Below are 12918 nucleotides of genomic sequence, written 5' to 3'. Positions count from 1 at the left end.
GGGCGCTCGTCCGCCGCCACCACGGAGCGCCTCGGGCCGGCAGCGCCGGTGCGGCCCCGGGGCTCCCCGGTCCCGGCTGACCCGCCGCCGCCGCGCTGCTCCCAGGCCTGGGCGCCAGCCCACGGGGCCAGCCCAAGGGGCATGGTTGCATGCCCCTTGCCAGGGTTAATGACATGAACCTCGGCGTGTAGTTGTAAAAATGTGTTTCAAATATTTTTAGTGTGTTTCAAACGCCACTGCCGACAGCCGCCGCTACGCTGTGTCTACAGACATTTCTCGGCTCCCTAGTTGAGCGCATTTCCAAAGGTTTCGAGGGACCCAGGTCTGAGTACAAGCAGCGGGCTGCTGCCGTACCCGCAGGTGCTCCCGGCGGGGCGCGGCCCGGCAGTGGAGGTGTGACGGCGCCGCTGTGGGCGAGGCCGAGGCGGGAGGGGCGGGGGCGGATCCAAAGGGGCGGGCGAGGGCTGCCGGGAGCCGTGCGCTGGCGGTGCGTGGGTAGCTGGCGGCAGCGATGCTCAACTGCTGGGAAGCCGCGCTGGGCGCCGCCGTCTCCGTCCCCGTCTTTCTTTTCGTGGCAGCGCCCTACATCAGGTGCGTCTTACCGAGCGCAGACCCTGCCCTTTGCGTATGTTCGGCCCCGCAGAGCGGCGCCCGTGTGTGTCTGTGTGCGTGTGGCGCGAACGCGAATAGCGGGAATCTCGTTCTGCAGCCCGCGCTGGGGTCGGAGCTATTCCGGCCTGTCCAGCTCCAGCGCCCCGGTGACACTGCCGCGCTGCGGGGCTCGCTCATCCCCGGCGCCTCCCGCCGCGCTCCCCAGGCTCCGTCCCGGCACCGGCGCTCTCCGGAGGCGCGGCAGGGGGCGTGGCCCGCGTTCTCCTCAGGGTGCGGCGGCGCAGCCCATTGGCCGAAGGGCCCCGGGCCGCGCGGCAGCAGCCAATGGGAGTCGTGGCCCCACTTGACGCGCGGACGGGGCGGGGCCGCGCTCGGGAAAGCGCGGGGGATTGGGGGGCGCGGTGCCGGTGTCCCGGTCGTAGCAGCCGCTTCAGGTGGGGGCGCCCGTGACTCCCTGGGCCCGGGGCGCAGCGGTGAGCCCGAGTGTTGATGCGAACCCCCAGGTTCTGGGTGCTCAGCCCCGCACGGGGCCCGCTGAGGAGGCAGAAGTGACTGGTGCCTCCCCTCTTGCAGGCGCTATGTTGCTGGAGGACGGTGTAAGTCGACAGCAAGGCTTGAGGGGAAGGTGGTGATAATCACAGGAGCCAACACAGGCATCGGGAAGGAGACCGCCAGAGACCTCGCACTAAGAGGCAAGTGCAGGCATCCCTCTGCAGCCGGAGCGGCTGTGCCTTGTGTCAGTAGCCCCTTTTCTGGACCTAAGGAAGATGTGTTGTAGGCTTATATTGAAGTAATCTGGTTACTGCAGATGAGCCCAAGTGCTGTTCCTTCAGAGGCTGTAACCACTGAGGTGCAAGTTCCCAGTTCCTCAACTGTTTTCATTGCTTGGACTCCAAAATGTGCTCTGGGGACATGAAAACGCATTGCATTGCAAGTGATTTGAGAGGACTGGGGAAGTTCTTGCACTGTGCTTGTATGAAGTTGGGAAATGCCATAGGTCCACCACTATGTGCTTTAGTTATATTTCAAGCTAATTTGATGTAAATGTTATTTGGCTAACTCATAAGAAGATTAAACTACCTGTTCACAATCCATTTAGAAATTACTCTGGCTGGAATCCATCACCTTCATGTGCTCCTGGCTTGATGTTCCCATTATAGAGGCAGATAACAACCCTATCATACCAGTGTTGTTGTATGCACTCCTAACGTGGGAGAACATGGACAGAGGCACTTAAGATGTGCATTTGCCTGGTCTGAAATCATCTCACATTTGAGTGAGAAAGGCTTTGTCTCTTCCAGCCACCCCCCTGACTGATGCTAGTTCCCTAGAGAAACAATATATTGTTTGTAATTGCTGGGCATGTCAGCCTGCTTGTTGTAGCCTGGAAGATCCAGTGTGCTTCAGTGATCTCAGTTCCTGCTCCTGTTGTTCCCCCTCCCCTCCTTGCAGGTGCAAGGGTAATTATTGCCTGCAGAGACACAGCAAAGGCAGAAGCTGCAGCCAGTGAAATCCGAGCCGAGACAGGGAACCAGGAAGTCATTGCGAAAAAACTGGACTTGGCTGATACTAAGTCCATCCGGGAGTTTGCTGAGAGATTTCTAGCAGGTACAGTCTCTAGATTCTTCTTTTTAGTGAGAATGTTTGCTAAGGACTGCTGTCTGTTTTTCTAACCATTGCCAAATCCCTGCCCTGCTTGTCTCTGTACCTCTTGGGTATTGGGGTTCATAGGAGGGGCTGGCCAGAGGCCATGGGCTACTTTGTGGTAGGAGATATATCCTTTTTTTAAGGTGATGTGGCTGCAAGTCAGACAGCAAGGGGTGATTTGTGCTACTTTCTTGTCTGCATTCTCTGTTTCCTCGTTTAAGGATGTCTGTTGTTTCTTACAGAGGAGAAGGAGCTCCATATTCTCATTAATAATGCTGGGGTAATGTTATGCCCTTACTCCAAGACTGCTGATGGCTTTGAGATGCAGCTGGGAGTCAATCATCTCGGTAAGGCCAGTGGAATCGTGTTTGCACTCAATATGGAATCATAGAATCGTCATATGGTTTGGGTTAGAATTGCCCTTAAAGATCATCTTCTAACATGGATATCTGTTGCAAAATGCCAAAGGAAAATCCTGCTGTCAGATTTTCTCTTCCTCATTCTTCCTTTTACAGGAGGGATGGAGGGCTAGAGTCAAGAGTTCTGGAGATGCAATGTGGTGTATTTGCATATCAGAGATCCAGTTTAACTATCTGTACGTGTTACCTGGGACATTTTGAAATGTATGACAGCTCCAGCTTTTTGAAGATGAGGAGCACAACTTGAAGGCCCCAAAAATGTGTTGATGTTAATTCAGGGGAATTTAACAGAAATTTTCATTTTCCTGGACTTGAAATGAGGGCAGCAGCAAGATACCACGTATAAGCAAGCAGGGGATGACCTTTTGTCTCCCCCTAGGTCATTTTCTCTTGACCTTCCTGTTGCTGGAGCGTCTGAAGCAGTGTGCCCCCGCCCGCATCGTGAACGTGTCCTCCCTGGCTCACCACGGCGGCCGCATCCGCTTCCACGACCTGCAGGGGGAGAAGAGCTACAATCGCGGCCTGGCCTACTGCCACAGCAAGCTGGCCAACGTGCTCTTCACCCGCGAGCTGGCCCGGCGCCTGCAAGGCAAGTGCCAGAGGCAGCAGGGGCCTTTGTCTGCTTGGCTTTCCGAGCACCGTGCATGGGGAGGGTGGCTTGGAGAAAGGGCTGCAAATCATCTGTGCAGAAATTGCATGGTTTGAGGCAAATGTCACTGAGAGCTCTTTGCAGGAAGAAAATAGCTCCTGGCTGTGGAACCAGGAGACTTGCAACACAGATTGTCTTTACAACAACAGGGTAGAGGAGTTCAGCATCTTGCCACAGTTGAATTTATCTCATTTTTTCTGTGATGCTTGTCAAATACTAGCTGCATCCCTGCAGACAGTTGTGGAAGCTGGAAACAGAGCCACAGCTGCAGTCTCCAATAGAAAACCTAATGCCTTAAAGGTTGGTGGGCCGTAGAACAAGCATAAGATTAGACAGTACCTTGTAAGTTACAACATCTGTCATTCAGTCCTGTTCATAAACTGAAGTAGTATTTATTTACTACAACAGAAGCAGTGTCTTCCCCAGGAAATTACTATTAAAGTAAGGTAAAAGAGGCAGGTGTTCTCAAAAGCCTGATGGAAACTGCTGCTGGTTTAGCACCCAGACCCCCCAGCACTTTGTTTTGCAGAAGGCACAGAATGACTCCTGTGTTTAGAAGGGAGCAGGGGATGCTCCAGTGCCATGGATGAATCAAAGGTATTAGCAAAAGTGTTTTTAACCTGATGTCATAAAAGGGTGACTTAACAAAGTAGGATGGCAAGGTTCACTCTGTTACTTACATGAAAGACACATACAAAGGAAAACTGATTTAGAATTAAGTTAGAATGATTCACACAGGACTGGAAACACACTGTGTAAGGAAGACCCTCCTGTTGAATCATGAGGCTCAGCTTGGAGCCCCATGCTTTTTGAACCCCTTAGGAAGCCTAGGTCCAGTTTGAGTCTCAGACTTGGACAATTTATATGTAATGAAATGATCTACACAAAGTTTATAATAATTATTATTGAGTAGCTACATGGACTAGTAATGTTTCCTCAGTATTAATTCAGCAGTCACTTACCAAGGATTTGTTGCAAGCAAAGGGCCTCTCTGCCTTGCTTAAGGAAGGCTCTCAGTCTCAGGTAAGAAATCTCAAATATTGAGAGGCATCTCTGCTCCAGGGGAGTTACCTGCTTTGCAGTCCAGTTGCAGCTTGAGCTGAGGTTCAGCTGGGCTCATCCAAAAGTTTGCTCTTGGTAAAAGGTCTCTGCCTTGAGAGGTGAGCCAGCTGACGGGAAGACTGTCACCCTGCAGTCAAATCTCCTAGCAGGGAGAGCTCAGAGAAGGCTTACTTAGGCTGTAATATTTATGGAATGGAGTAGTTGGCTGGTATTCAAATTATATACAGTGGGAAAGGTACATGAGACTCAGTGCATCCACAACATTATTTGTTCCTGGATGGAAGAGTATTGGAAAAGCCGTGTGCTACTTGTGTGAACTGCCTGATGGGTGTTCCAGTGCATGTGCACTGATACTCACTGGCTTCTGTGGATTTCCTAGAGGAGTTCTGGCCCATTTACAGCTCACACCTGAACTTTCTTTGGAGCCTGTACCAAACTACTGCTGATTTGGCTAAGAGGTCAAGTGTATCCATCACATCCAGCATGCAGTAACTACAGAGGACTGCACTTATTCTCTGTATCTAAGGCTACTTAAAAGACTCCTCCTCTAAGTTATAGATTATCTACAGGTAGAATTGAGGAGTATAGTACCCTTCTTTTAAAGACACTTTGATCCATGCGGATTTGTCTTGGACTGTTTTATTTTGCCATAGGCACTAAAGTCACAGCAAACGCTCTCCATCCCGGGTCTGTGTACTCGGATCTGGTCCGGCACTCGTCTGTAATGACCTGGCTGTGGAAGATATTCTCCTTCTTCTTGAAGACACCTTGTGAAGGAGCTCAGACCAGTATCTACTGTGCAGTAGCTGAGGAGCTGGAGTCTGTGACAGGACAGTATTTCAGGTGGGTGCAAGCTGATGAAGTGATACTCTGTGGAAGGCAGCTTTGCTGGCTGAGGAATGTGGGACTTACTGTCATTTTTCATTAAGAAGGGACCAGGTAAGAGGCTGTCTGGTAAGACTGAGGGTGACAAATAGAGCATTACCCCTTTCAGGTCTGTTGCAATCATGTTAGAAGAAACACCTGACCTGTGCAACACTTCATGCAATAGCATGTCCTGTAGTGCTAGAAATATTAATGTACTCAAAGTGCAGGAATGGCTTTCACACACTCAGCTCTAATGCTGACCTGCCTAACACTTGGGAAAATCACTTTTCAGTAGAACTGTATAGTTACTTAGGTCACTTCAGTCAATGCTGGGAAGACGCTTCATTTCCCTTCGTAGTTTTACACCACTGGAGCAGAAGGGCCTGTGCTCTCAGGGAGCTGGGAGAGCTGATGGAGCTGCAGAGACAGAGATTTTCAGGTCTGGGATGTGACCAAATAACTTTATCCTCCAGTGTGATAGACCTACCAGCTGGGAGGGACTCTTGCTGGGCTGTTTGTCACACTGTCATGGAAATGCTCTTGTTTAGCTCCCATTACAAAACCTGTTATTTTTTTACTTCTTTGACTCATTCCAGGACCCTACATTGTTCTTCTTTTCCCATCACCAAAACCACAGCCCAGAGCAGTTTCAAGTCATCATCATTCTATATTTGAAGACTGCTATTTGAACAGATTCCCACAGATATGTCTGCCAGCTTCCCACTGCATGTAGAGCACTGTAACAATACTGTTTTTTGGGAACAAATACAAAAAGTCGTGGGTTTTTTCTCCTCCCTCACATGGATGCTGTTGGAGCCATTGTGTCTTTGCAGAGATTTCTTCTTGTGATTTGTGATCAGATTAGTCTCTGTAATGACATCATTGCCTGATCTTCATTTGGGAGTTAGTACCATCTTAATCAGACGTGAATGTATAAATAGACATCTTAAGTCTTCCCTGACTGCCTGTCTTGGGATAAAAATGTAGCATTGATGTCCCAAAGTACAGAAAACTGGTGGAATTTAAACTCATTGAAAAAAGGGAGTTTTGGACCTGGTGGGAAATGAGAAGCTTCAACACTAATTCACAATTTACTAGCCTAGAATACTTTTTACTTTCCAGGCCATAGACTATAAAACACAAGTGTAGACATTAAGAAAAAAAAATTCATGCCACAGTCATGAGACAGGCGGGAGTCCACAGTCATTTCAGGCATATTAAAGACTCCATCTATAAACACTGAGCTGAATGGAAACCTTACAAGATGCCATTTCTTCTGTGCTCTTAAACTCCCAAGTTACTGCAGCATTATAGTTGAGAACACAGGACCTCTTTTCCAGACTGAATGCTTTCTGATTGGAGGAGCTGAGAAGAAAGGAGCACAGTTCAGATGATAATGGAAAGGGGGTAACCATACATGGTTATTACAGTGTTATTACTGGGTGTACAGTGGGATAAATAGTTTAGAATGAAGGGCTGTTTGAGTAACTTTTTTGCAGTGTTTTTTAGGAAATGTGCTCTTGAAGAGCTTGGTTGGAGTCTATATGCCTTTTTAGTGGTATTAATGAGAATGCACACTAGTGAGGTTTCTTTTAAGAGTTGAGACAACAGATAGAGCTACATTTGCTTGCCAATTCTTGGTGCCATTGGGAGAGATTCTTCCCTAGCTAGTTGGAAAGAAATCTTTCTCGTGGTGGCTTAGCACCAACCCTTGCTCATTTGCTGGACAGCTCCCACCATTCTTAAACTAGTCTTGAATTAAGCTGATAGAGAGCAACTCCCTAATCTTAACACAGACATTTCAGTGTACTAATGCAGATGGAGATGTTAGACTTGAAAGAATGAAAAGAACATTTTTCTTACAGTGATTGCCAGCCAGCGTACGTATCTCCACGTGGTCGGGATGATGAGACGGCAAAGAAGCTCTGGAGCGTGAGCTGTGAGCTCCTTGGCATCCAGTGGGACTGAGCTGCACCAACAGTGTCCCTGGCTGGGCCCAGCAAAGCTTCTCCAGGGAACAGCACTGCTGAGAGACCTCAAAAGTACAACACTGATACTTCAGCTGCCGTAAGGATGGCTCTGCGGGCACAACATAAGTTGAATTTCTGCAATATTACACTTAAGGATTGAGATTTGTAAGCAATCAGTCCCTCTTCCTAGCTGGAGAATTGGAGCACTAATGCAGGGAGCAACCTGCTTGTTATCTCACACAGCAGCTCGAGGCTGTGGTTCTCTGGCTTTAGAATAGAAAGGGAGGTTGCAGTCTTAGGTTTAGATTATGAAGTAACAAGGCATTACTTCAAATAAATGTTGGTTGTTTTTTTCCCTAACAGCAATAGTAATAAGGTAGGACTCTAAACTTATGAGTTTAGTATGACTCTGAACTATGAGATTACTTTCAGTTCCTACCCTTTGAACTGGCAGAGCAAAAATACTTTGGGATATTAAATTTTCTGGAAAGTTATGCAATACTCTTTAGCACACAAAAACAGGTCCTGGCCTTTTTGTGCCAAGCACTAGGTAAATTTTTTTACATGGAATCACTTTCTCTGCATGCTCTGTAAGAAGCTGGACCCTAGCCACTGAGGTATCATGGCCCTAAATACCCACTGATTGCAGTAGGTTTATTGGGGGTTGGCAAACCTTCTAAGAATCCAGGCTTTGGTGCAGGTGACTAAGAGGTTAAAAGCTGCAAGAGGGCTGCAATTGTGCACAGACAAGTTATTAAAAAAATCAGCATCTCTCTCATGAAACATTGAACAAAGATGATGTAAAAGTTGTCACAGTAAACCCCCCCGCTGCACTTTAAATGACTTTAGAACCTAGAAAATAGAGCAGAATGAACAAGGAACATCTCAACCATGTTAAAAAATATTAAACAACTTCAGCTGAGACTTTAGCTTTAAATGACACCAAACCTCCTAGAACTAAATAGCTGAAATGGGAGGCAGGACTATCTTGGTATTATGGTCAAGCTGGCCCCAGGACAGGAAGGTAAGGCTTCCACAGAAATGCTTGTGTTTGTCTGCCCAGCAGCTATGGGCAGGCAGTGCCTGGCTGCCAGCCAAGGCTGCCTGCCTGCCCCTGCAGGACCACACAGCTTGCACTTCCACCCAGCAGCTGCCTCAGGCCACACAGCTCTGGGACTGCTCCCTTGGAACCCCAGTGCTATGTGAGTGCAACCTGCTGGAGTGCAATCCGTGATCAGAGATTATTTCTGAAAGAGTTAAGCAGTCAGAAACCAAGTGCCACAGCTCATAGGATTATCTTCTGCTTCTGAAAAAATGCCTAGAAGTTTTTGGACTTGCCTATGAACCTGCCACTGTGACCAACTGCCAGTTGTGGAAAACCAATGCTAATTTTAATTCTTCCTGTCTGGATGCTGTCTATGCAGATGAGTCCTGTGCTACCTCTGAGCAATACTAAATAAAACCATTTTCCTTTTACAGCTGGACCCTGTATCTTCTCTCAGAAATGCTGAATCAGTTTACTTGGTGTTGCTGTTACATGCACCTGCCTCACTAATGTAGAGAATTCAGTCCAGGTAGCATTTTAAAAAGTTCCTTTGTGTTTCTCCCAGTCACTCTACCTTTTTTCCCCCCCTCCCTCTTTTGTGCTGCATCCCAATGATGAAGCTAAATCCACAACTATTATGTAGCAGTAGAATGTTACCTACCACTGGAGCCTCAGCTTCCTTTCTGTGTGTCATTCTCTGATCTTGAAAGCGGCTTCAGGAGCAAGAGAAACCATTTTTTAAAAAAGCAGAAAAGTGTCTCTGGTGTTAAATGCTTTTGCCCTTGAAGGTCAATGCACTTCTCAAAAAGTCTAATTGTAGATTTAACATAAGACAGATTAAATAAACATTTCCATAGACATACATCCACTCTCTTTGACCTTGAGCAAGTAATTTATACTTCTCAGCTGATCTCTAAAAAATGAGGAAACTAAAGCTCATTTAGCTGTCTCAAAGGGAGGCTTGCAAGGGAGAGTTAGATTAACTTGCAAAGCTCCCTAAAGAGGATTACTGAGTACATGCATGAGGCTGAACTACCTAGGCTACCTAGCTGCTGGGGGACTTCTAAAGATGTGACATTCCAGTCGATCTAAATACTGAGGATACTCAGTAACATGCAAATTTGGCATGATACAACAATTACCCCCCCTTCTAATTACTCCACTAAGCATAGCCAAAAGCAAAATGCAGGTCTAGAAAGAGAACCCCAGCTGTGTTGGGATAAAAAATAAACTGAAAATACATTAACAGTCATAATACTTTATTTTTGTTTTAGTTGTAAACAAACCTTGGTCAGTAACAGAGAAATTCTCTTAAACTGGCAGTATTCAATCCCTTCTTCCTGCTCAAAAATTCAAAGCCCCTTGATAATTGCACAATTTATGACACAATGTAATTAATCAGGGTCAAAATTCCAGTTCTGCTGGTACAAGAAAGATCCCTACAATTCCAAGTTAAGAACATCAAATTACACCAAACACTATATAAAGTGCATCAAGTACAGTGCAAAGAGGTCAGGAAGAAAGGCAGGTGGGGAACTGACAGGTCTGCACGGCAAACTCCACTCTCGGTGCTCTCTGCAGCTGAAGGAACGTGAGCAGAACAGGAACAGTACAGCAATGCAGATCTGGATACCCACACACAGTAAAATCCCCTCCCCATAATCAGAGATTTAAAAATGACTAAAGCCATAGGTAGTGTCACGTTCTAGGATTAGCCTGATGGCTGTAAGCTGATGGAAAGCTAGGTCAGTCTGGCCAGGGAAACAAAAGCTTTCATTAGTACTGCTCACTAATGAGATAATGCAAATCTGTGGTCAGGGGATTCTGAAAGCTGTATGTGGTCATTTCTGCTCTAGTGAGCAGAGCAGAGCACCTCCAAAGTGTTTGTGTCAGCTCTTGAAACCCTGAAGAAGATGGACCAAATCCTTTCCAACACCATGGAAGTCTCTTCTTTCATTATAGTGAGCTTGGGGATAGTGCAAAATTCTTAACTTCATGGTCTCAATTATTTTATGTACTAAAACTATTTACAATTACATTACACTTCAGAAAACCTGTTGGTTTTTTGATGTAAACAACTTTTTAATAAAAAAGTGAATTAGTTTTCCTACTTCTTGTGCTGAAATACATGTAAAAAGCAAACACAAACTTGGGGAATGCCATGTTTTGTTCTTTTTTTTTGACAGTCCTACTACTTTCTAACACATTTTTGCCAGTTTGTCATGTCCCAATACTAGCTGCAGAGAAGCAGCTACTTTTTTTCAGCATCCCTGAACACAGACATTGCACAGAGATTGCTGCTTTTCTTTCATAAAACCAATCAACTTGCACTTCCAGAGCAAAACCCATCAAAACACGGCATGTCCAGTTCCATGTTCTATTGTACTTCACAGGGACAAATTATTCTGGTAATAAATAAATAAATACATCCCTATGTGAAAGGGATACAGACCACCTGTTTAATTTTGCCACAGCTTGCTCTGTCATTATTCTTTGCCATACCTGATGAAAAACTGTGGAAGTTTACTGTCAACTATTCAGTCATAAAGCTGCAGCACAATGATTTATTGGGTATTACTGCAGTAAAGAAAGAGGCACATGATTTTTCAGCTATTTTAAAGGCTTATTTTCCCTTTGTACTTCCCTTACAGCACATGCCCTTTATAACTTAATTCATTTAGTTGGCACTAGCCCAAGTGCCACATCTATGGCACACAAAACACAGTGTGACTGGTAAGTTCAAATCTGCCAAAAGAATCAGTTCCTACCTTATCAAACAAACTAAAAAAAAATGGGTACACTATACTGGGGGTGGGGGAGATAAAAAAGAAGTAGCAATGATTTGTCTAGAGGCTTTAAAAAAATCTGAGTTTTAGTCTTTGAAACAGAAGAATTCTCCAATTTTGAAAACTTTTCAGGAAACATCACAAAAATTTTATACTCTAGGCTACAATGAGTTGATAAAATTTTTTTGTCCTCTCTACATATGTTTTCTGGATTAAAAATAAAACATATATTAATATAAGTCCAGTGCTTTTCAAAAAATATCAACCCCCCCAAAAATTAAAAGCCAACAAAACCCAAAAACTAAAGCCAGAAACAGAAGTGCTCTCTTCCATACACCTCAATCCTTGCTTGTTCAGTTTGAAACTGCCCCCCCTCCCCCCATCAAAAAGAGAGCCAAAAAACACCCTGAGGTAGTGACTGTTTGTGAGAATACAGGACTGGCACTTGTAATTTAGTTCCCTTCCTTCCACCAGAGGCACATTAGTGACATCCATCTGCCACCATCAGCCAACAGAGTTCCACTGTACCTAGAGGCTGCGGAAGCAGACGCCTCTGAGCTGTCCTGAAGCCTTCTCCTCCAGCAGGACGGCTGGTGCCAGTGGCACATCACTTCCTGGTGCCCTGGGGGATCCGGGTCCTGCCCTTGGGCTGGTGCACGGAGAGCCACTGGGCGCAGATGGCCGTGACGACGTGGTCGCCGCTGCTGTCGGCCAGCTGCCGCACGCGCTGCACCAGCTGCACGGCGCGCGTCCGCTCCTGCCGCACCGACACCAGGTACGCCGAGCGCAGCTTGTTGCACAGCAGGTACGCCTGGATCTGACACCACAGCCTGCTCAGAGAGCTGAGCTAGCTCACTGGGCAAGCTCAACAAGGACCCCGGGAAATACCCACTTTACAGGCCTGTCATGCAAGGCAGTAGCACCACATTACCAAGTACAGCATGGCATGAAGCAGATCCCAGGGAAAGAAATGGGCAAACAGGTGTATTTTATTAAGTTTGTGTCTTGTAGACACTCCTTTACTCTATGACCATGAAATTACTCTCAGGAATCCCATCTCATGCATAAATTACAGTATCCTCACAGCAAAGTGTCTGAATCTCTCATTTCTTCCACTACTGGTTCTAGAACAACTCCCATCTTTCAGCGATAGATATTACAGAAAAGCAGAATTAAAAGCCCATTTTTCAATCTGCCTACAACAGTGAGTCTGCCATTCAGAGCAGACAGAGGACTGTCAAAACTCTTTAGATTTTACTCCCAGCTATGCCACTGCCACTCAGTATCTACAACAATCCCCAAATGCTGAGTCATGGCCACTTCTATAAACAAGGATCTACAGTTCTCCCGTGGTTTGGCTGCCTGGTATGAAAGCCAACAAAGTAATAATCTAGTTTAGGCTTCATCTCTTCTAAGAGAAAAAGTCTATCAGAAGCTGGAGAAGTTTTATCATTTAACTCTCGATCACCATGGAAATAGTACAATCCTGAAACAAAAAGCTGAAGTGGTCATCATCAACTGCCTGCTATTACTAGAAACCTGCAAGCACCTATGTGAGAAGTTGAATAACAAACCAATAAACTCACCAATCTGCCTTTCTGAAATACTTTTCCTCCCACTCTAATAAATGTCCAGCCCTCGCTCTGAGGGCTCTCAGGGAACTAACAGGAATAGTCTCAATTGATACCTCTGTCACAGCTTTACACATTACCATGGCCTTGAGGAATTCACTGTGATTTCTACAATCTAGGTAGTAGCCTACAAAAATCATATTTGCATGAGGATGAGAGAGAAGATGGTGAAAAAGAGCCTGTAAGCTACAGACCAAGACTGGGCTGTTTAGCTCTTGCTACTTTACTTA

The 12918-nt window shown here is 46.1% G+C and overlaps 2 protein-coding genes across 7 annotated transcripts in view; one reads left to right on the top strand and one right to left on the bottom strand.

Moving 5' to 3' along the window:
- Positions 1 to 431: 431 nt before the first annotated feature.
- LOC102074023 (retinol dehydrogenase 12) lies at positions 432 to 8702 on the top strand. Of its 2 annotated transcripts, none has more exons than XM_005479913.4 (7): positions 432 to 591; positions 1186 to 1304; positions 2065 to 2220; positions 2502 to 2606; positions 3058 to 3267; positions 5043 to 5232; positions 7122 to 8702. In XM_005479913.4, the coding sequence occupies exons 1-7, from the start codon at positions 512 to 514 to the stop codon at positions 7222 to 7224; spliced, it is 963 nt and encodes a 320-aa protein (XP_005479970.1). In that variant the 5' UTR covers positions 432 to 511; the 3' UTR covers positions 7225 to 8702. The 2 variants fall into 2 exon arrangements, with proteins under 2 accessions (XP_005479970.1, XP_074398941.1); XM_074542840.1 differs by lacking the exon at positions 432 to 591 and adding an exon at positions 764 to 1046.
- Positions 7772 to 12918, bottom strand: part of ZFYVE26 (zinc finger FYVE-type containing 26) — a 50498-nt gene continuing 45351 nt past the window's right edge. For all 5 annotated transcript variants that reach the window (XM_005479914.4, XM_014266922.3, XM_026793408.2 and 2 more), the window contains exon 41: positions 7772 to 11874. In XM_005479914.4, coding sequence (XP_005479971.2) covers positions 11665 to 11874 — 210 coding nt within the window. In that variant the 3' untranslated portion in view covers positions 7772 to 11664. The remainder of the gene's footprint in view (positions 11875 to 12918) is intronic.

This window comes from Zonotrichia albicollis, chromosome 6, assembly GCF_047830755.1.
Source record: "Zonotrichia albicollis isolate bZonAlb1 chromosome 6, bZonAlb1.hap1, whole genome shotgun sequence".
Lineage (NCBI taxonomy): Eukaryota > Metazoa > Chordata > Aves > Passeriformes > Passerellidae > Zonotrichia > Zonotrichia albicollis.
The sequence above is the reverse complement of the archived record's forward strand: the minus strand, read 5'-3'. Positions and strand labels throughout refer to the sequence as shown.

Excerpts from the sequence above, each read along its gene's own strand:
- LOC102074023 (XM_074542840.1), top strand. The coding sequence starts at position 937 with ATGGGAGTCGTGGCCCCACTTGACGCGCGGACGGGGCGGGGCCGCGCT. Across the intron at positions 2,221-2,501 it reads TGCTGAGAGATTTCTAGCAG|AGGAGAAGGAGCTCCATATT; the intron begins GTACAGTCTCTA and ends TGTTTCTTACAG. Across the intron at positions 5,233-7,121 it reads GTGACAGGACAGTATTTCAG|TGATTGCCAGCCAGCGTACG; the intron begins GTGGGTGCAAGC and ends TTTTTCTTACAG.